Source organism: Phycodurus eques, chromosome 14 (assembly GCF_024500275.1).
Source record: "Phycodurus eques isolate BA_2022a chromosome 14, UOR_Pequ_1.1, whole genome shotgun sequence".
Classification (NCBI taxonomy): domain Eukaryota; kingdom Metazoa; phylum Chordata; class Actinopteri; order Syngnathiformes; family Syngnathidae; genus Phycodurus; species Phycodurus eques.
Genome location: NC_084538.1, coordinates 16,619,132 through 16,641,370, shown reverse-complemented (window position 1 = coordinate 16,641,370; position 22,239 = coordinate 16,619,132). Strand labels below are relative to the sequence as shown.

General features: G+C 41.9%; 2 protein-coding genes across 5 annotated transcripts; both read left to right on the top strand.

The window, feature by feature from the left end:
* Nucleotides 1-922: 922 nt before the first annotated feature.
* Nucleotides 923-14,976, top strand: pabpc4 (poly(A) binding protein, cytoplasmic 4 (inducible form)). 4 transcript variants are annotated; one of them, XM_061696942.1, is made up of 17 exons: nt 1,396-1,482; nt 2,269-2,407; nt 2,551-2,728; nt 6,908-7,101; nt 7,523-7,638; nt 8,468-8,607; nt 9,562-9,656; nt 9,747-9,884; nt 9,974-10,069; nt 10,149-10,418; nt 10,746-10,833; nt 10,942-11,031; nt 14,004-14,134; nt 14,230-14,320; nt 14,408-14,538; nt 14,638-14,756; nt 14,848-14,976. In XM_061696942.1, the coding sequence occupies exons 4-16, from the start codon at nt 6,928-6,930 to the stop codon at nt 14,737-14,739; spliced, it is 1,662 nt and encodes a 553-aa protein (XP_061552926.1). In that variant the 5' UTR covers nt 1,396-1,482; nt 2,269-2,407; nt 2,551-2,728; nt 6,908-6,927; the 3' UTR covers nt 14,740-14,756; nt 14,848-14,976. The 4 variants fall into 4 exon arrangements, with proteins under 4 accessions (XP_061552924.1, XP_061552923.1, XP_061552926.1 ...); XM_061696941.1 differs by having other exon boundaries at nt 2,548-2,728; XM_061696940.1 differs by lacking the exons at nt 2,269-2,407; nt 2,551-2,728 and having other exon boundaries at nt 923-1,482; nt 14,853-14,976.
* Nucleotides 14,977-18,208: 3,232 nt separating this feature from the next.
* ppie (peptidylprolyl isomerase E (cyclophilin E)) lies at nt 18,209-21,865 on the top strand. Its single transcript, XM_061696655.1, has 10 exons — nt 18,209-18,246; nt 18,523-18,621; nt 18,730-18,773; nt 18,959-18,985; nt 19,081-19,162; nt 19,241-19,341; nt 19,418-19,541; nt 20,702-20,887; nt 20,975-21,117; nt 21,679-21,865. The coding sequence occupies exons 1-10, from the start codon at nt 18,216-18,218 to the stop codon at nt 21,745-21,747; spliced, it is 906 nt and encodes a 301-aa protein (XP_061552639.1). The 5' UTR covers nt 18,209-18,215; the 3' UTR covers nt 21,748-21,865.
* Nucleotides 21,866-22,239: the final 374 nt, after the last annotated feature.

The following is a 22,239-nucleotide window of genomic DNA, read 5'->3' as shown; positions in this document are numbered from 1 at the left end:
GCATTGAAAGCTGTTTCCTGACATTTATTTATTAATGATTTAATGTAGCCCTATGGGGGGGCACAAGCCAGTGCAAACTGTAGGCCTGTCCCAAGCCCGGATAAATGCAGAGGATTGCGTCAGGAAGGGCATTCGGCTTAAAACTTTGCCACACAAATATGAGCGTTCATCCGAAGAATTCCGTACCGGATCAGTCGGTGGAAATTCAGCTACTGTGGGTCGAAGAAGAGGTGGAAAGCGGGTTCTTCGGCAGAAACGGAAGAGGAAAGCAGAGAGCTTAGAACTGAATGTGTGGACTTTGAATCTTGGGACTATGATAGGAAAATCTCGGGAGTTGGTTGACCTGATGATTAGGAGAAAGGTTGATATATTGTGTGTCCAGGAGACCAGGTGGAAAGGCACTAAGGTTTAGGGGCAGGGTTTAAATTATTTTACCATGGTGTAGATGGGAAGATAAATTGAGTTGGGGTTATTTTAAAGGAAGAGTTAGCTACGAATGTCTTGGAGGTGAAAAGAGTATCAGATCGAGTGATGAGGCTCTGGAATTCTTGGAGATGGACAAGTAGTTCTGAGCATCCCAGACACACACAGAGTCGTGATTGGTGCAGATTGTAATGGACATGTTGGTGAAGGAAACATCATTAAATATTTATTTCATTATCTATTTAGTTTTGGCACTCTTGGTCCTCCATCGAGACACCGCGTCACCTCTACATTTGATTCGGTTATTATACCGATACAGATTACATATTTAATATTTCAATAATTATCGCAGCAACGGGCCAACCCGCTCAATGAAGTTTCTAGGAACTGTATGTCTATGTTGGGACGCGCTTTCTCTCCGACTGCGCATGCGCTGAGGCCTGTTTCTCCTCCTCCAAGTTTGACCCTGCAGCCATTTCCTCCTCACGTTGCGCACGCTGTATAAAGTACCCACGCCGCCCCCATGCCCTCTCTTTCCACAGCCGCAAAACCTCCGTGAGTGTCTAACTCACTGTTATCGAAAAACTTTTAAAAATACATAAAAAATATAAAAATTATAAAACCTTCATAAAAAGAAACGAAGTGTTAAAATTAAGAAAATATACTCCTTTAAAAAAAAAAAAGCAAAATAAAAAAAAATAAAAAAAACGAGAGACCCCCGGTCTTAAGAAAACAACTATTTTTTTTCTGGTAGATTTTATTTAAAAAAATTTAAGCGATTCCTCGTCGAAGGTGACTGTGACATTTTGGATCAGAATCGCGCCTCCGTTTTGAAGGGAAGTTGCCTTACATAAGACGCTGGAGATATGAACACAGCGACGGGGAGTTATCCGATGGCTTCTCTCTACGTGGGCGACCTGCACCCCGACATCACGGAGGCGATGTTGTACGAGAAATTCAGCCCAGCCGGACCGGTGCTGTCCATTCGGGTATGCCGAGACATGATCACCCGGCGGTCCTTGGGGTACGCTTATGTCAACTTCTCCCAGCCTGCTGATGGTAAGAAAGCCCCCGTTTGCTGTTTGCATCACTCGAGTAATGACACTGTAACGCGTGGCTTCAAAGTCAAAAACAATAAATGTACGTTTATCTAGCAGCCAGAATCACGAACTGCTCTTTTACTCAAAAAGCATAAAAAGCACCTTCTTCATGACCACTTTTAAAATTCTTTTGACCCAAATAAGCACGGCCTCATTCTTGTGCATAGGGTCAGTTTGGACCCAAAATAGACTGACTTTGCTGCTTTTATCACTGACAGTGCTTGTGCAACATGGCAGTGTTTTGTTGATAGATAGAAAGATGGGGCCTGTCCTTCATAGCGCCGTCATAAAGACTTAAATGTCCATGCTGCCCAAGAGAGGTGAACAAGTTGAGTCATTCTTGGTCCCCATATACAAAACGCGTTGCATGTCTTTTATGATATTGACAGTTATGTCTACGGATTGAGTAGTCATGCCAGGTGCTTACATTGTGTGTGTGATGGAGGGTGGGTGCTGTTGAAATTCTTTGTATCACGCTTCATTGGAACACCTGTCTCAGCGTATCTGGGCTCCAGTCGGTAACCAAAAGGCGGTAAAGCCATCGCTCACAACTGGCTCACTTCCCAAAGTTTTGGTGTCGCTGGTCTGAAACTGTAAGATGAGCCTCTGATGAGATGACACCATTTGTTGTCAGGCGTGTACAGTGTAGGAGGGAGGGGGGGGGGGGGGGGGTGATGGGAGCTATTGGGCAATTCCACGCTGTCCCGACACGTGTCTGACTGACATATGTTTGTTGCTTTTAAAGGACAACTTGCATCGGACTTGTTGACAAAGACTGTCGAGTGGTTTTAGTTGACGGTGAAGCCCCATTGGGTGGTGATTTCTTGAGAGCAACGCTCACAACACGTGGTATTGCTCATCCAAGACTTCTGACTGAATACAAGGTGTGTCAGAAAAGTTCCAGTGCTCATTTCACAAAAGATATATTTCAAAAGCAAACTACACGTTTGCCCCTTCAAAGTACTTTGTAATCCTCCAATGCACTTTTCCCCAACTTCTCCGCCACGCCTTCATGCACTCCTAGAAGGATTCTTCCGAGATCCTACCCATCTCCTCCATCGTCCTGTTGTCATCCATGTCTTCAAAACGGGTCCCCTTCAAAAAAAAATCATACAGTGCCTGGCCGGACGATTAGGGAGGTTGCTCCAGCACGGCAATGTTCTTATTGGCCAGGAACTGTCGGATGCTCGGGGCATTGTGAGCAGGTACGTTGTCGTGGTGAAGCAGCCACACGTTTTCTTGCCACAACTGAATGAAGTAATTGCTCAGGCTCTCTTTTGTGAACGTGCTGATTGATCGCCTGGCCCACATTGAAAGGGCAAAGCCTGTAGTTTATAGTTTGGGTGGGAAATATGTTTTTTGTGACACCGGCCCTGGAACCTTTTTTTGACACACATTGCATGTCTCTCCCCATCAATGGTGGAGAGTTCTCCACTCACACACCATGCCAGCACATACCTCTTAGGACCCCTCGCTAAATATAGAACATCTATCCAAGCTGCAAAAAACCTGCCTGCGCTCTAATAAATTCTCAGACATGACGAGACAAAATGAGAGTGAAGTTAAGTTTTGTTTGGTTCATTCAAGGGCTACAGCACAAGTACACTTGTAGTAGAAAGGAATATGTTTTCAAGCCAAGATTGAAGTGTCAAAGGGTACGTTTGACAACTATCACACACCTCTGAATATACGGCTTGTGAAGTACAATTGCGAGGCAAACTGCTGATGCCAGCAGACGCAAAGCAGCTCTGTTTTGTTTACCAGACACTTTTTTCTGCAGGGCAGCCTAGCCTATGTGTGTGTTAATGTGGAGTGACCGAACAAAAGCATGTTAGGTCTATACAACCACATGGACGTTGGAGCCCTGTCCTATGTTAGGGGTCAGATAATGAGTCAAATCTCAGGGAGGTCCCGACAGCAGAAAGTGATTTCATCTTTAAAAAAGGTATTGTTCGATGCAAACAGATGTCATTTTCACACAGCAGTTGGAGGCTGCTGGTGTAATCAGGGCCCAGTGTACTGTGCTACTGCCAGGCCAACCGCGTGTGTTGAGGCAGAGAAAGAAGCCCATGTGTTCTCAGCTTGACCATTACAACACACACACACACACGCACGCACACACACACACACACACACACACACACACACACACTTTTCCCTATTGCTCGTAGACTGTGTGTCAAAACCCCTGTACACTGCAGTAGCCTACTATAACTGTGTAGTCTGTGTCTGTAGAGCAATGGTCAAATGATGATGTAGACATTCATTCATTCATTTTATGTACCGCTGATCCTCACTAGGGTCGCGGGCATGCTGGAGTCTATCCCAGCTATCTTTGGGCGTCAGGCGGCGTACACTCTGAGCTGGTCGCCAGCCAATCGCAGGGCACATACAGTATAAACAAACAACCACTCGCACTCACATTGACACCTATGGACAATTTAGAGTCCTCAATTAACCTACCATGCATGTTTTTGGGATGTGGGAGGAAACCAGAGTGCCCGGAGAAAACCCACTCAGGCGAAGCCGGATTTGAACCCTGGTCCTCAGAACTGAGAGGCAGATGTGCTAACCAGTCCTCCACCATACCGCCATGTTATAAACACAATTTCTTAATAGGCAATGTGGATGGCTTTATCATAAAACAGTCATAGTTGTCATAAGGAGTGGTCTTGACTACATTTCCTTGATCAACAATGGGGAAATTTAATGAGTTAATTGACTAATCTGTATTTTCTTTTTAAATAGTTGGTAAAGTAGCACTAAGCAGGCCCAAAAAATGGCATGCGAATTCGACACACCACAGAGAAAAGTAATGTTAACAAGCCTGACAAATTTGAATGAATACAAAAAATATATAATAATATATAAGTTTATGTAAAAAGTATATAAAATCAGGCTTCAAAACTTGAATAATAAGGGCCACCTCTAAGCTCTCGGACGCTGTGGGCGTGTCGAATTGATGCGCCAAAAGGAATCAAACATACTGAGAGGGTGACAGCTTATACGATGTAAAATCACGTAAGGAGGCTCAACTTCAAAATTGAATGGTTATTGTGGACTATAATCATAAAAATAAGCACACAAGTCAACTTACCCTCATTGTTGGTGGCACCTTACGACAGCGGGGCGGTAGGAGGAAGCCCAGGTAGTTAGACACTCTGCACTGCCCCATTCACTAGTATCCAGTAGACTTTACACCGATCTAGTCGGCGTTATCGGTATCGGCCGATAATTAGCATTTTATGCTAATCGGCTTTCATGTCATAAGTCGCCAATCCGATCAATGATGTCATCGTCTTTGTCGCGTATGAATCCAAAAGCTTGTTTATTTTTAGCCGTGTCACGTGTCTTGTTGCGCAGTACTGTAACTATCTGACGGCCAATAATGTTTTATCAATCTTGTCGGTGAAAAAATTCTGATCATGTAAAGCCTGGTATCAAGTTACCCATGAAGCCACGTTGTCTCTGGTGAAAGTTTACAAAACTATCCGTCATAAAATGCGCACTGCAGAGTTGGCTGGTGGTGTTGATGTTCCGCTCGCCATCTGCGTGTGTCTTAAAAATACATTTGATAGCTTTTTGATTTCCCATTTTTTTGGGAGCTTCAAATAACATCACCGAGCTGTTCTGTAAATTGAGGCATCCAGCGAAGACGCATTTTCGGGGTGTAGGCATTGTTAGCATGCTAAGTGCAAGCTAGAGTGGCACAAATGAGCGCAGCCAAACGAAATGCCACTTTGTAACCCTAACCCTTATATAGTGTGGGACGGAACTTGCGCTAGAAAGTATATGGGACTGTGTTTTAACTCCGCACACAAAATCAGGAAAATTTAAACGGTGGGAAAAAAATGCTTTAGCTATATCTCAACAATTCAGCAGTATGTTGTTATGTCTTTCTATATGTTTTCGATGGAGCCCCCCTGGTGCCAAGGTATGAGAAAAATAAAATGTATTGATAATCTGTTAATTTAGTATAAAACTGAGGGTACAGTTTACTAAATTGAGGGAACGGATTACTGAACTGAGGGAACGGATTATCAATGAATTTGATTTTTCTCATACCTTGGCACCGGGGTGCTCTGTAGCAATATTGCCTTTCAGTTGAAAAAATGGGATGTAGGATATATCACGACATGAGAATTTATACCCAAAATTCACACCAGTATGATTATAACATCCAAATCGAATTTACTTCACTTGACATATACATAGCTATATGGAGCCCCAGACATTTGCTAAACTGAGGGTACAGGTTACTAAACTGAGGGAACAGATTACTAAACTGAGGGTACGGATTACTAAAACGAGGGTACGGATTACTAAATTGAGGGTACAGTTTACTAAATTGAGGGTAGGGATTACTAAACTGAGGGTACGGATTACTAAATTGAGGGTACAGTTTACTAAACTGAGGGTACAGATTACTAAACTGAGGCTAGAGTTTACAAAACTGAGGGCACGGATTACTAAACTGATGGAATATATCAATGAATTTTATTTTTCTCATACCTTGAGTGCAGTTTACTAAACTGAGGGTATGTCGTAATGTTGGTTTGACCTGACTGATCTGACTAGAGCAGTTCCAACCTTTATGAAGCCAAGGAACATATTTTACAATTGAAAAATCTCACGGCACACCAACAAACAAAAATGTCACAAAAAGTGGATTACATTAATTACTATATTGACTTCCTGCTAGGCGCCACGGTGGCCGACTGGTTACAGCGTCAGTCTCACAGTTCTGAGGACCCGGGTTCAATCCCCGGCCCTGCCTGTGTGGAGTTTGCATGTTCTCGCCCGTGCCTCCGTGGGTTTTCTCCGGGCACTCCGGTTTCCTCCCACATCCCAAAAACATGCATTAATTGGAGACTCTAAATTGCCGTAGGTGTGACTGTGAGTGCGAATGGTTGTTTGTTTCTATGTGCCCTGCGATTGGCTGGCAACCAGTTCAGGGTGTACCCCGCCTCCTGCCCGATGACAACTGGGATAGGCTCCAGCACGCCCGCGACCCTAGTGAGGAGAAGCGGCTCAGAAAATGGATGGATGGATGGACGTCCTGCCATCTATTAGAAGACCATTCATTTGTTCTGTCTGTCAGTATGCCTCACTGGCATTAATAGAGAAATGAAGATACATTATTATTATCGTAAATATAATTTTTTTTGAGCAATTAAGTACACAATTATATACAGTAAATGAACAGGGCATTCAAATAGACGCATTCCTCCATCTTGTGATCGGATCGGTTATCTGTTTTTTTAAACTCGGTGATCGGCCCCAAAAATCAAACATACCAATAACAGCACCAACCAGTGTTTTATGTAAACAAGCACCCTTATCCCATCTGTGTGCCCCCCCCCCCCCCCCCCCCCCCAAACCAGCCGAGCGAGCCTTGGACACCATGAACTTTGACGTGGTGAAAGGAAAGCCGATCAGAATCATGTGGTCCCAAAGAGATCCCTCCCTCAGGAAGTCTGGAGTGGGCAACGTGTTTATCAAGAACCTTGACAAGTCCATTGATAACAAAGCGCTGTATGACACCTTCTCAGCCTTTGGAAACATCCTGTCTTGCAAGGTAGAGTTACTATTTGGAAATATACATGTAGATAGATGCAACTGCAGGTGTAGATGCAGTAGTGGACTTGGACTCTCATATAATACAATCCAAAACAAGAGCTGTATCAACATTTCTGCCATTACAATAAGTTTGAAGTTTAACGTTAGTGTTTATTGTAGTGTACTATTACTGGTTTATGTGGCTAACCACTAAATAAAGCAACATAAATCCTAGAAACATCTTTCAGTATGATTCAGTGCCACAACTATGATTAAAAATAATCTTTTCATGTTAAATATATTCTGTCAGAGGACTGTGGATCAGTCAAATTGGGTCAAGCACATTTTTTTCCTCCACTAAGCATTCATTTTTATAAGAAGGGATGGATGAATTTATCTTGTAAACACCATGTATATTTCCCGACTTTTTTATCTTCTAGGTGGTGTGTGATGAAAATGGCTCCAAAGGCTACGCCTTTGTCCACTTTGAGACCCAGGATGCCGCTGACCGTGCCATTGAGAAAATGAACGGCATGCTTTTGAATGACCGCAAGGTGTGAGTGTCTGATCATTTTGTTACTTAATCAATTTGTGTATCATGATAACAGATGACTTTAGTGTCAATAGCTCTGGTGTGTCACACTGATTTGTTCTGTGCTTAATTTGCCAACCTTAACTCTTTTGTTGTGCACTTGTGTGTAGTAAGTTGACTGTTTTTATTTCAGTTGGTGACTAAATAATATGACTAATAAGCTCATCTCTTGCTTTCGCCAGTGTGAAGATAACTCGTGTATTGATAGATAACCAACTAAAATGCTTATCTTTTCTAGCAAAAACAGTTTCTTGCAGGCTCATTACTGCACTCGCTGAGTCGCTGGTCACCCGTCTGAGTGTGTTTGTGTGTATGACGACGCTTGTGTGTTTTAGTGATGGATCGAATGCAGGAATGCAATACTGGATGGCAGAATGGGAGAGGTCATCATAGCAAGGTATATATAAGAACACTTGGTCCTCCTCAGCTTTCCTTTCTACTGTGAGACCCTGTTCCTCCACCTCTCTCCATCCACTTCCCCATCATCATCCTCATTTTGGACCAAGATGGTATTGATTGTTGTCACTGTCGAGCATGCCAACTTAGCTTGCCTGCCTCTGGTGATGTTAACAACAATGTAATGTATTTTTTCATTGTTTGCCCCACCAGCGATGATGAAATATGGCTTTGTTTTGTGAATAGTGAATATTCTCTGATTGGTACGGTCAATGTGGATCTTCAGCTGGGATATAAAAAAAGGAAGTTTATCAAGTGTTGGATCCTAGTGAGATTTTCCACATCAGTCAGGGCTGTTTTAAAAGAGTGTGTGTCGTTGCTCTTTCTCCATCTTCAGGTTTGTAGGTCGCTTTAAATCTCGCAAGGAGCGTGAGGCCGAGCTTGGCGCCAAAGCCAAGGAGTTCACAAATGTCTACATCAAGAACTTTGGTGACGATATGGATGATGAGCACCTTAAGGAGCTATTTGACAAATATGGTAAGCAGTCCAGATTTTTTCATTTTTACCTCGTATCATTCGGCATCAACTGTTGGGTGCACTCACACTCCACCTGGATGGAAGTGCCTTTTAAGTTCCATGTCATATCCCGGCCCTCTGCATGCCCCATTCAACCATAAAAGGTCAAGGCAAAGCACCTTTTGAATGAAAATCCTTACCATTGATCCTCTTGATCAGTGGCTCGTTACTGTGAAAAAGACCAAAAATTAAACGTCATATGGATGATGAGGAGATTAGGAAGTAGATATTGTTTTTAATAAATGATGTTGGTGAAAAACAGTCACATATCAACTTTCAGGAGGGATTTTATGCATATGCACCAGTATAAATGAAATCACTTGTCCTGGCTCACAATCTCTTTTCCATTTCATCCCAAATGTGTTCGATGGAGTTGAGGTTAGGATTTTTAGGTCCTTCCACATCAAACTCATCCAAACTTTATCGGTAGTAAGGGATCCAACTCAAACCCCTGATTGGTGGATTACCTAAGGTCGCTATAAAGTGAAAATAAATGTGCCTTCTCAATTTGACACACCTTTAGTCACTTTTGGGCACGTCGCTCAGGTTTGCGGCGGGCTTAAAGTAACCCGCAATTGTGCCAGTTAACGACGAATATGAATGAAGACGCTGAAGTTCTTATGTAGTTGAGGAGGGGCGACTCATACTGAGGCCCTAATGTGTCACTGGGCCCCCTTCTCGCAATGGCCAAAAAATCTGAAATGGTGAAAAACAGTATAACGCTTTTTCTCCACAATTGAGTACTACATAATGCTCAGTCTTTGTATGTTTTCAGCAGTTATCTTCAAACATGTATAATGTATTAAGAAACAAATCACATGAATTCACTTTACAGGGTCTTTAATTGATACCGAGCTGTATCTCTTTGGTCATTCGGTGTACTGCGTTTTTACTATTTGCTTTTTAATTCTGCAGGCAAAACACTCAGTGTGAAGGTGATGACAGACCCTACTGGCAAATCCAGAGGCTTTGGATTTGTTAGTTATGAGAAACATGAGGATGCTAACAAGGTATTTTGGCGTCATGCGATTGTGTAAAATGTCAAATTTCAAACGTCAAAAATCATGTGTTTCCTCTAATGATAATAACTTAATCCTTAGGCTGTGGAGGACATGAACGGCACAGATCACAACGGCAAGACTGTGTTTGTGGGACGAGCTCAGAAGAAAATGGAGCGACAGGCAGAGCTCAAGCGCAAGTTTGAGATGCTGAAACAGGAAAGAATCAGCCGCTATCAGGTCTGCAGGACTCAGTAATACAACAAGCATGATTGAGTTAATGTTTCTTATGAGCTGCTCTGATCATGACTGTTGTTTTTTGGAATTAGGGTGTTAATCTTTACATCAAGAATCTAGATGACACCATTGATGATGAAAAACTGCGTAAGGAGTTTTCACCATTTGGGTCCATTACGAGTGCCAAGGTGAGGGATTCCAAAGAGTTGAGGTGTGATTTCTCTGTAGATGTAGGAAAAGTTTACCATACTCTCAATCCCTTGGCAGGTGATGCTGGAGGAGGGTCGCTCCAAGGGTTTTGGCTTTGTTTGCTTCTCTTCCCCCGAGGAGGCCACCAAAGCCGTAACTGAGATGAACGGACGCATCGTTGGCTCCAAACCACTCTATGTGGCTCTTGCTCAGCGCAAAGAGGAGCGTAAAGCTCATCTCACCAACCAGTACATGCAGCGCATCGCTGGCATGAGGGCCATGCCGGCCAACGCCATCATTAATCAGTTCCAACCCACCGGTGGCTACTTCATGCCAACCGTACCACAGGTACAAGAATTACAACACATTTTTGATTGCCGGAGGTCGGTATGAAGGGTTAATGAAAGCCATAACTCAGTAGAATGACAGATTCCATCAGGAAATATATTTTCACTTTCCACCCTCACTCTCCACTTGCAATGGAGCCGAGCTGGAGAGAAGAAAACGATAAAAAAATAATAATAATAAATAAATACTGTATAACTGGTGGCCACAAAGCTATTGGAGGTTTAGCGTGTAGTTGACTAGATCGAAAATATATTGAAAACCAAGAAATATTTTCAGCCTTTTCTCGACTCATTTGTTCCTCATTTTTCAATTTCTTGTATTCATTAGGCCCAGAATAGAACGACTTACTACGCACCTAATCAGATGGCCCAGATCCGACCAAATCCCCGGTGGCAACAAGGTGGTAGGGGTCAAGGTGGGCATGTAACAACACAGAGCTGAAGCATTTTAAGTGTATTTGAATCAACCTTTTAAGATATGAGTATGGTTGTGCTAATCTCATTGTTGATATTTTTGCTCCCAGGTGGTTTCCAAGGAATGCCCAGCTCACTGCGTCAACCACGTACCAACCTGAGACACATGTCTCCGAACAGCAACACGCAGGGCCCGAGAGGTAGGTTCATAAGGATCCATACTGACTGAATTATGGAATATACAATGGGTAGGGAAAGTTTTCAGACCTCCTTAAAGTTTTCACTCTTGTTATATTGCAGCCATTTCTTAAAATCATTTAAGTAAATTTTTTTCCTCATTAATGTACACACAGCACCCCATATTGACAGAACAAAAAATATTGTTGGAATGTTTGCTGATTTGTTAAAAAAGAAAAACTGAAATATCACACAGCCATAAGTATTCAGACCCTTTGCTCTGACACTCATATATTTATCTCGGGTGCTGTTGATTTCTTCTGATCATCATTGACATGGTTCTACACCTTCATTGGAGTCCAGCTGTGTTTGATTATAGTGATTGGACTTGATTAGGAAAGCCACACACCTGTCTGTATAGGACCTTACAGCTCACAGTGCATCTCAGAGCAAATGAGAATCCTGAGGTCCAAAAGAACTGCCTGAAGAGCTCAGAGATAGAATTGTGGCAAGGCACAGATCTGGCCAAGGTTACAAAAAAACGTCTGCTGCCCTTAAGGTTCCTAAGAGCACAGTGGCCTCCATAATCCTGAAATGGAAGACGTTTGGGACGACCAGAACCCTTCCTAGAGCTGGCCGTCCGGCTAAACTGACCAATTGGGGGAGAAGAGCTTTGGTGAGAGAGGTAAAGAAGAACCCAAAGATCACTGTGGCTGAGCTCCAGAGATGCAGTCGGGAGATGGCAGAAAGTTCTAGAAAGTCAACCATCACTGCAGCCCTCCACCAGTCGGGGCTTTATGGCAAAGTAGCCCGACCGAAGCCTCTCCTCAGTGCAAGACACATGAAAGCCCACATGGAGTTTGCTAAAAAAAAAACACCTGAAAGACTCCCAAGATGGTGAGAAATAAGATTCTCTGGTCTGATGAGACCAAGATAGAACTTGTTGGCCTTAATTCTAAGTGGCATGTGTGGAGAAAAGCAGGCACTGCTCATCACCTGTCCAATACAGTCCCAACAGTGAAGCATGGTGGTGGCAGCATCATGCTGCGGGGGTGTTTTTCAGCCGCAGGGACAGGATGACTCGTTGCAATCGAAGGAAAGATGAATGCGGCCATGTGTACAGCAATATCCTGGACGAAAACCTTCTCCAGAGTGCTCAGAACCTCAGACTGGGCTGAAGGTTCACCTTCAAAAAAGACAATGACCCTAAGCACACAACAAAAATACCAAAGGAGTGGCTTCAGGACAACTCCGTGACTGTTCTTGAATGGCCCAGCCAGAGCCCTGACATAAACCCAATTGAGCATCTCTGGAAAGACCTGAAAATGGACGCCCACCAACGTTCACTAGCCAACTTGACAGAACTGAAGAGGATCTGCAAAGAGGAATGGCAGAGGATCCCCAAATCATGGTGTGAAAAACTTGTTGCATCATTCCCAAAAAGACTCATGGCTGTATTAGCTCAAAAGGGTGCTACTACTAAATAATGAGCAAATGGTCTGAATGCTTATGGCTGTGTGATATTTAATTTTTTCTTTTTTAATAAATATGTAAAAATGTCAACAATTCCGTTTTTTTCCTGTCAATATGCGGTGCTGTGTATACATTAATGTGAAAAAAATAAACTTAAATTATTGTAGCAAATGGCTGCAATATAAAAAAAAGAGTGAAAAATTTAAGGGGGTCTGAATACTTTCCGTACCCATTGTAGTATCAGTAAATGTAGACACCCCTGATTTACTAAAAACCCAAACAGCGAGTGTTAAATTACGTGTACCATCTTAACGGATTGTGGATGCTGTTGGTGAGCAGTGTTGCGTATGATTTACTAAGAGTGCGATTTTTTTTTACCAAGCTACTAATAGCAGGCTCTAAGTTGCATGTTCAATCATTAACAGATTGGGCGTGCTGTTGGCAACAAGTGTAAAAGTGGGGGAGACGGTCATACTTAAAGGAAGGTTTTGCACTTTAGGTAGCTCTGATGCTTTTCACCATGCAAAATGTAGGAGCACCGCAAGCCTGAAATGAAGTTTGAAGTGATAGAATTAGAATTGTTAGTGAAAGAGGCAAACAAACATATTACTGTGTCACAGAAAATAAATTGATTGCGCCAATAAATTGGGGAAAGCAGCAACCGCACAAAAGCCATGCTTTGTTTGATTTAACTCGCCGAAGCGTCTGGCGATTGGTTGTATCTTATAAGTGCAGGTCAATTAGGATTACCAAAATTCTTTCTATTTGCTGAATGCCAGAATAGTGAGAGAAGGAATTTAGTTTTAGACAAATATTTATAAGAGACAATACAGTCATGCTAAAAAAATATTGGTACCCCAGGAGTGTGTGTAACGATCCTGCGCTAACATTGCGTTTAAAACTTGAGACAGCACACCTGGAAAAGTGTTCTGGGAGAGGCCTGTGCCAATTATCACTGTGCACTAAGATGCATCGAAGAAATGAAGTTGAAAGGAAGTTTTGCCAGGCAATATTGCATGAGTCCCTCTTGTGACTGGCTTCAGGTCGGCCCAGGCTTAGATCATCCAAAAGCTCCAAAATTTTATTGCTAAATAGACGATATCTCATGATAATTTTTGTTGGCATTTCAAAAATGTTTAAACAAGTGGAAAAGTTCCCCCCGCTGCCTCTCATTTTGCCTGCGCCAAGCTGGCACCGCTTTTGGTGTTGGTTGCTTTCAGGCGTGATATTTAAAGATGCAAAATCAGCCACCACAATTCTTCTCAGGTTTGAGAAATCACATTCATATACTCTTCCCACAACGCGTAAAACAAACTGTGCGCCAATATGCCCGTTTGGCTGATGCAATCCTGGTTGGATCAATTAGATGAGCTTCCACATCTGTTGGCGTGTGCAATCAAGCTTGGGCCCGTTTTTTGCACATGCAAGCCCTTAGTAAATCAGGTCCTCAGTGACAACTGAGACTGGATGGCTGGATATTCATATTGTACTTCTCCCACCCACCCCACCGCCCTTGGGACAGGTTCTGGCCAGACCATTGGTCCTCGTCCTTCAATGGGAGTACCAGGCCCCCGGACTGTGCCGCCTTACAAATACGCCACTGGTGTGCGCAACCCTAATCCCCTGGTGGTACAACCTATTGCCTTACAGCAGGTATGGTCGAAGCAGAAAGCATCATCTCATTAGCAGTATACTGTTGTTTATGTCAAGTTCTGTAAATATGTTGACTTCATCTTTGTCCCCTCCAGACTCAGCCAGCTGTGCATGTTCAGGGTCAGGAGCCGCTGACGGCTTCCATGCTGGCTTCTGCACCACCACAGGAGCAGAAGCAGATGCTCGGTAACAAGCCGTAGCCTCAAAGCATCAAAATTTCCATGTTCATTATGTTGATTGTTCTCCTTCATGCTGTTCTATTGTTCCAAACAGGAGAACGTCTTTTCCCACTGATTCAGGCCATGCACGCCAACCTTGCAGGAAAGATCACAGGCATGCTTCTTGAGATCGACAACTCTGAACTGCTACATATGCTGGAATCTCATGAATCATTGCGTTCCAAGGTGCGTCACTTCCTGTATTACTTCCATATTGTTGTTGTTGTTGTTTTTTTTTACCTGGAATGTTGCACTCTATGATTGTTGTTGGTTTTCCTGATACAGGTGGAAGAAGCTGTTGCAGTACTGCAGGCCCACCAGGCAAAGAAAGATGCCACTCAGAAAGTAGGCAGCATGACTAATAGCGGTGCTGCTACCACTTCCTGAATGGTTAATTTAAACCGGTATGATACAACACATTCTGAATACATCAACACTGACTGTATATATTGTAAATGACAAAGTATTGATGAATTGAATCACTGTGTGTTGCAGATCAGATTGAGCTGTGGAGAGAAACGTTACACTGAAACCAGACAAGTTTAGAACAATTGTGAAGAAAAAAATCTGGAGGGGGGAAAAAAAAAAAGTAAAATGTTATTAGAAAATTTGAATATTTCAGAAGTAAGTGACAGGTGATTATTTTCCAAATCTAATAAACTGTAAACCAAACACTAGGCAGTCATAAAGACCTCAAGAAACCACTTCCAAAAAGGAAAATGACCCTTGTTCATTTTTTTTTTTTGTGCTTGAAAGTGTTCCATTTGATTTTAAATGGTGGGTTTCTGCATCCCATTATGTTACAATGGGTTTGTGGTATTCTCAATAAAGGGATATCATTTAACAGTCCTGTCTGATTCATATATCCTTTAATGGAACATCACACAGCATGAATTACCCATTTGTTAAGGCAAAACATCACAAGAATGGTTTTAAATTCGTAACATAGTAGGTACTTACAGTGAGGCAAAAAAGTATTTAGTCAGCCACCAATTGTGCAAGTTGTCCCACTTAAAAAGATGAGAGAGGCCTGTAATTTTCATCATAGGTATACCTCATCTATGAGAGACAAAATGAGAAAAGAAAAATCCAGAAAATCACTTCTGATTTTTAAATAATTTATTAGCAAAATATGGGGGAAAATAAGTATTTGGTCAATAACAAAAGTTCATCATTATATACCCTTTGTTGGCAATGATAGAGGTCAAATGTTTTCCGTAAATCTGCAGTCTCATAGGTGAGGTACACCTATGATGAAAATTACAAGCCTCTCTCATCTTTTTAAGTGGGACAAGTTGCACAATTGGTGGCTGACTAAATACTTTTTTGGCCCACTGTATTAGGGGTGCAAAAATATACAGTATGCATCTGTATCAAACCATTCGGCACAGTGGTCTCGATTCGATAAGCCCTATATCGAACAATACACAATTTTAACCACACGAAAACAAGAAGCCCGCATGCTACACATTTGAAACAGCAAGCACAAAAACTGTGTGCCTCACAGTTTAAACTGCACAGCAGAAAATGTGTGTGTGTGTATATATGTATGTGTGTATATATATATATGTATGTGTGTGTATGTATGTATATATATATATATATATATGTATATATTCGTTCACTGTAGAATAGTGGTTCTGAAATTGTTCTCATGTCAGGGAATAGGTGTGGTCTCACACACCTCCAAATGATACATTACTGTATTTGGTTGACATTGTGTTATCAGAATATTTCAAAATATTATGTTCCACGGCACTGATGGTGTAGTGGTACACTTGCCTGACTATGGTGCGTACAGCGTGGGTTCAGTTCCCACTCAGTGACGGTGCGAATGGTTGTCTGTGTCTATATGTGCCCTGTGATTGACTGGCGACCAGTTCAGGGTGTAGTCTGCCTTTTGCCCGAAGTCAGCTGGGATAGGCTCCAGTGCCCCGGGACCCTAACCAGGATAAGTGGTGTTGAAAATGGATGGATGGATAATTATGTTCCTTGGCTGGCAACCAGTTTGGGGTGTACCCCCCCTCCTGCCCGATGATAGCTGGGATAGGTTCCAGCACTCCCGCGACCCTTGTGAGGATAAGTGGCTCAGAAAATGGATGGATGGATGGATAATTATGTTCCGAAATATATTTAGGGACCTATTTATTTTTAATATATAAACTGCTGCTAATAATTCACAACAGAAGATGGGTGATTCATCAGATGCATTTATTTTATTATTTTTTCTAGGAGGTGTTTTTGGTTTATATGCAGCTGGTTCTAATTTCTAAGTATGCAGAGCATAAAATAAGGACGGTATAGCTGCATTAGATACATTTAATTTAAAAATTGCACTTTTCAGTTGAAACAAATGTTAGTAATTTCAATAAACTACTAGTTTAAAAAGGAAAACTACTTTTTTATTATTATTATTATTGGGAAAATATATTGAACCGTGACACTAAACTCGAACCAAACCGAACCGGGAATTTTGTGTATCATTGCACCTATAATATTTATTAAATAAGACACCTGACACTTTTTTTTTCCTTTTTCAGGGGGGTGAAATATCTGTATAGAATATTAATTCATCCATGCATTCATCTATTCATTCAACAATTAATTCATCCATGCACTCTCTAAAAACTATATTCAGTTTCAGGGGTTAGTTGGAACCCTATCCCTGCTTCCTTCTGCAAGAGGCAGGGCACATCCTGGACTTGTCACCATCAGTTGCAGAGCACTTGGAATAGAATTAAAATAAAATACTGTAGTCATTGCACTACACTTGGTTATGCAGTGAAAGACTCCATAAATACTCTACTTAATGAACAAATGTGTGGAGCTACATGTTGGAACAGTGGAGGAGAATAGAAGAGATCGGTCTGGTTAAAAATGAACAACCCTGTAAGTAAAGCACATTTGTATGTTAATCACAACATTTAGAAATACACTTGTATTATGGGACATTTAACAAACGTATTATATTATGATATTAGAAGGCTTTATGTGGGACCACACACGGGCTATAGTATATTATTCAGATACGGTACATAAACCGAATGTGTAACAAGTTGGCCGTAGTCTATCACTAATCCATCCATCCATTTTCTGTACCGCTTATCCTCACTACGGGTCGCGGGCGTGCTGGGGCCTATCCCAGCTATCTTTGAGCAAGAGGCTGGGTACACCCTGAACTGGTCGCCAGCCAATCGCAGGGCACATATAAACAAACAACCATTCACATTCCCAACTAAGGGCAATTTAAAAAACTTCAATCAACCTACCATGCATGTTTCTTTTGCGATGTGAGAGGAAACCGGAGTACCCAGAGAAAACCCACGCAGGCACGGGGAGAACATGCAAACTCCACACAGGCGGGGCCGCGATTTGAACCCCAGCCCTCAGAACTGTGATGTAGATGTGCTAACTAGTCGGTACTATCACTAATGTATATAATAAGAATATTTTTTATAAACAGCCCCAAAAATATTTTTACCTGTGAAAGGTTTCCCTTTGTTCCCATGTAATTGCACACAGTGCTGCACAATCACATCAAGAGAACTGGGAATAACGTTTCACGGGTAAAAATATGTTTTTGATTTTTGTTTTGTTGATAGCAGACGCTTTTGCACTGACAAAAAAAGTAAAATTCGTGAAAATCGGCTGAGAATTTAGCAAGTTACGACTTAATTTCAGTGTCGCCTTTCATGAGAGCGTCGACCTTCCCAATATGGCCGCCAGGAAGGGACATCGCTTAGCCCGGCTGGTACGGTGCGCTAGCGTACCTAGTGTTCTGTTCTATTTCTATTTATATCTGTGAGTTTTGCTTTCATTCCACCAATCAGGGCACGGATCAAAGTTGAAAGGTACATTGTAATATGGCGGCAAGCAAACGAGTCTTGTATGTTGGTGGGTTTTTGTTACATGTCCACAATGTAGTTTAATAATCAAGCGTATTTTTGACGACATAAATGCTATACAATATGTGTACGAATAAATAAGCGTTTATTGTGCGTGTAAAAACAAGCCGTTTTGAATGACCCGGCGAAACACGTAGAAAGTGTTCTGAGCGTCGCAGTTTGAAATGCACATTACTTAGTTTTGTGACAAATTTTAAGGGAAATCGAAATAACAACGGGATGAATTTGTTTATTGATCCGACATTTTGCTGCGTCTTTGTTTTAGGTGGGCTGGCAGAGGAAGTGGACGAGAAAGTGTTGCATGCTGCTTTTATCCCCTTCGGAGACATCACAGATATCCAAATACCATTAGACTATGAGACAGGTTCGGCCAATAATAATTCCTCCACCATTTTCTGTACATTAATCTGGTTACGATTAATAGTTGTTGATAAACTGCAGTGTGTTAGTGAATCCTATCCTCTATTTTCAGAAAAACACAGAGGATTTGCATTTGTTGAGTTTGAGCTGGCAGAGGTATGTCTAAGTTTACACTTGTTTGTGAACTGCTTTTTTCTGGAAACAGTTTGATTTGGGACGTGAAATGTGTTGCTATTGACAAAAAAATGATAACTTATTTATTTCACTATTTATTTCAATGGTTGCAGTTACAGTCACAATAAACATGTGTTTTGTGTGTGCCACTTTTTCGTGTTTCGCAGGATGCTGCAGCTGCTATTGATAACATGGTGGGTGTTTTCTGGTGTTGCAGACATGTACAGCAATGTACTGTGAATAGGTCACCATGTTATGATGTTCTGTTGTACTTTCATACTTGTTTTAGAATGAATCTGAGCTTTTCGGTCGGACAGTACGCGTCAACATCGCCAAGCCGATGAGAATCAAAGAAGGATCCTCTCGACCAGGTGGGTACATGATAACAGACTGGTTGCTTTGTTGATACAGGTCCCGAGTTGGATCTGATCTTTCCTCTCTTCGTTTAGTGTGGTCGGATGATGACTGGCTGAAGAAGTTCTCGGGGAAGACTTTAGAAGAAGCTGAGGTGGACGCGGCGGGAGAAACAGGCACCACTGCTGCACAAGAGGTTGGTTAACTTCCCTTTGACTGTGTGCAGCATACGATTGCAAGCCTGTTGTGATGGGTATTATTTGCTTCTGCAGGCTGAGCCCCCTGCTAAAAAGGGCAGAATTAATCCGCAGGTTTACATGGACATCAAGATCGGCAACAAACCTGCAGGGAGACTTCGCTTCCTCCTTCGGGCCGACATTGTTCCCATGACAGCAGGTCTGTACATTGCTCTGCACAGGGCTTTCAATGAGACATCTTAGGTCAAATGCAATTCATTCTGGGTAGGGAGACAAATTGTTCCTTCTTCAAGAAAACTTCTCCCAAGAGGAATACTGGAAAATTAACTAATCCGTTCCAGGGAGTAACTGATGCCATCATAAAACTGGTATGTACTCTACAGGCAATGGATCCTATATATCAGGGCTCTCATCACACGAGCCGGCAGATGTCCATGTGACATTTGGTACCGGGCTGCACAGAAAGACTGAATAAATAATACTCATCATCAGTGTCTGAAGGTAGTTTTATTTTGAAAGTCAGTTGCATCTACCTCTCCGTACACGTCAAACCGTTCATCTTGGTCACGCGATATGGTGGTAAAAAAGAAAGCCCCGAAAGCGAGCAAAAATGACTACAAAAAATATACTCCTTTGGAGAAAAAGTTTACAACTTCTAAGACAAAGAAAGCCGCATTTAAAAGACGATATCAGCAGTCCTACTTAAAATACGGGTTTATTACTACCAGTGATTTTCAAGCCCCCGCTTCATAAAATGTGGTGACAGCTAAGCTCACAAATGAGGCAATTAAGGCTTCAAGACTGCCCAAAAATCACTCAATAACTTGGTTCCCTTGCCAACATACAATCTTTGTGAAGCAGAATTTTGTGACCGAAACACAAATACGGCGGAAAGTTGGTCATAAATGACACACTTTGCTTGTCATTGGCTCCCATTACCCTCAGACCAGATCGGTGAAGAGAAATAAGTGCCTAGCTCCCACTAAATACTTGCTGAATTATTTGCTTTTTGTTTCTATCCATCAAAATATTGCTTTATGTGAAACCGGTCTGTGGTGAAGAAAAAAAAGGTTGGGGACCGCTGCTTTAGATGCATACTGAGCAGAATTCCTTTAATTTACACTGAAGAATTGTGACATCATGCATGACGGCGTTTCAACTAGGTTTTGTCTGACTTAAGAGATTTATTTTTCCTGAAAACGTTGCTCAAATTTAAAACTGTACAACCCTAGGCGCAGTACTTTAGAGACTCCATTTGTGAATATACACTTGCGATATACATTCTGTAAGCAGATTGGAGAATTGCAACTGGGTGTCATGAATGCAAACTGACGTGGAAGTGATTGATTTATTTTACAGAAAATTTCCGCTGTTTATGCACACACGAAAAAGGATTTGGCTACAAAGGGAGCAGCTTTCATCGCATCATTCCCCAGTTCATGTGCCAAGGAGGTGACTTCACCAACCACAACGGCACTGGTGGCAAGTCCATATATGGCCGTAAATTCGATGATGAAAACTTTGTCCTCAAACACACTGCTCCAGGTGAAGAATGTCCCGTCTCGTTATTAATAAACTTCATGGTTTGTGTTCACTGGTCAAGTGGTTTAACTTTGTCTCTGGTGATCACAGGGCAGCTCTCCATGGCCAACTCTGGAACCAACACTAACGGCTCTCAATTCTTCATCGCCACTGACAAAACAGACTGGCTGGATGGCAAACATGTGGTGTTCGGAGAGCTGGTGGAGGGGATGGATGTGCTTCGTGCAATGGAGGTGAGGGCTAATTGAAGAAAGCTCACTAAAAGGAAAGAGTTCACATTAAAGAACTTTGTGAGGATGGATGGTCAATGAGAAAAGTAGGGAAGGGCGCTCTAATATATTTGTTAAAGGACGTTATGCATGCAAAAAAAAAAAAGTCCAGTCCCAGGTCTCTGTATTATATTGCTTATTACGATAACATATTTGTAACATGTTTTTATCACAATATCCCTGGGACGATAATTATAATTTCACTTTTCACACCTCGTTTCTTGTCTCGCTGAAATTAACCCGACAGGACAGCCCTGGGTCCCTCGGCATGGGTGGCGCTTTCGTTCTTTGTTGCAAGTTTTTTGTTTTGCTCTGTTCTCTTTTCTCTCTGTCTGTCCTCTCTCAAACCGTGTTCTGTCCATCTGTATTCCCAAGAAATATCCATCACAATATGAATAAGCACAGAGGAAGTATATCAAAGTCCCCTGTTGCACAGAACAATTGCTTCGGCATAAAGAGGCATACAGCTCCACCATTCATGACCAAGCAACTGAACAGGACAGGTTTTCTCATTTTATTTTGCAGGCCCAAGGGACCAAAGATGGCAAGGCGAAGCAGAAAGTCATCATCTCAGACTGTGGCGAATGTGTGTAAATGAAACAGAACTTTGTGTGCCTGTTTGAATTTGTCTGTGAATGGTGCCATCCTTTACACGTTGAGCCCAAATCTTTCGGCATGTAAATATTTCAGTAAACTTTTTTTTTTTTTTAAATAAAGAAACCGCAACAGTTGTACTCAGTGGTGCGCCTTGATGAAAATAATCCGTGACAACTAAATGCTTCAAGAGGTTACCTACTAGATTAGCGACATAGTTGTGTAATAACTTGTTATTGTTGTGTCTAATAATAACGGTGTGTTTTAAAAAAGTGAGTACAACTCAAAATCCTTTATAATAGCCTTTCTTTCCATGCATTAAGATCAATTGGGATTGCACTTATTGTCCCAAATGAAAAAAAGGAAAATATATCCAATATCTTATTCCTTTGCAGAAAGTAAAGAAAAAAATATTAGGTTGTTCAAGAAATATGTTTCCCATATCTTTACAAACTCAACATTTTCTGGATTGAAAAATGCTTGAGGATTTTA

Excerpts from the sequence above, each read along its gene's own strand:
- ppie (XM_061696655.1), top strand. The coding sequence starts at position 18,216 with ATGGCGGCAAGCAAACGAGTCTTGTATGTTG. Across the intron at positions 18,247-18,522 it reads CAAACGAGTCTTGTATGTTG|GTGGGCTGGCAGAGGAAGTG; the intron begins GTGGGTTTTTGT and ends TCTTTGTTTTAG. Across the intron at positions 18,622-18,729 it reads ACCATTAGACTATGAGACAG|AAAAACACAGAGGATTTGCA; the intron begins GTTCGGCCAATA and ends CTCTATTTTCAG.
- pabpc4 (XM_061696940.1), top strand. The coding sequence starts at position 1,290 with ATGAACACAGCGACGGGGAGTTATCCGATGGCTTCTCTCTACGTGGGC. Across the intron at positions 7,639-8,467 it reads CTTTTGAATGACCGCAAGGT|GTTTGTAGGTCGCTTTAAAT; the intron begins GTGAGTGTCTGA and ends CTCCATCTTCAG. Across the intron at positions 11,032-14,003 it reads CAACACGCAGGGCCCGAGAG|GTTCTGGCCAGACCATTGGT; the intron begins GTAGGTTCATAA and ends CCCTTGGGACAG.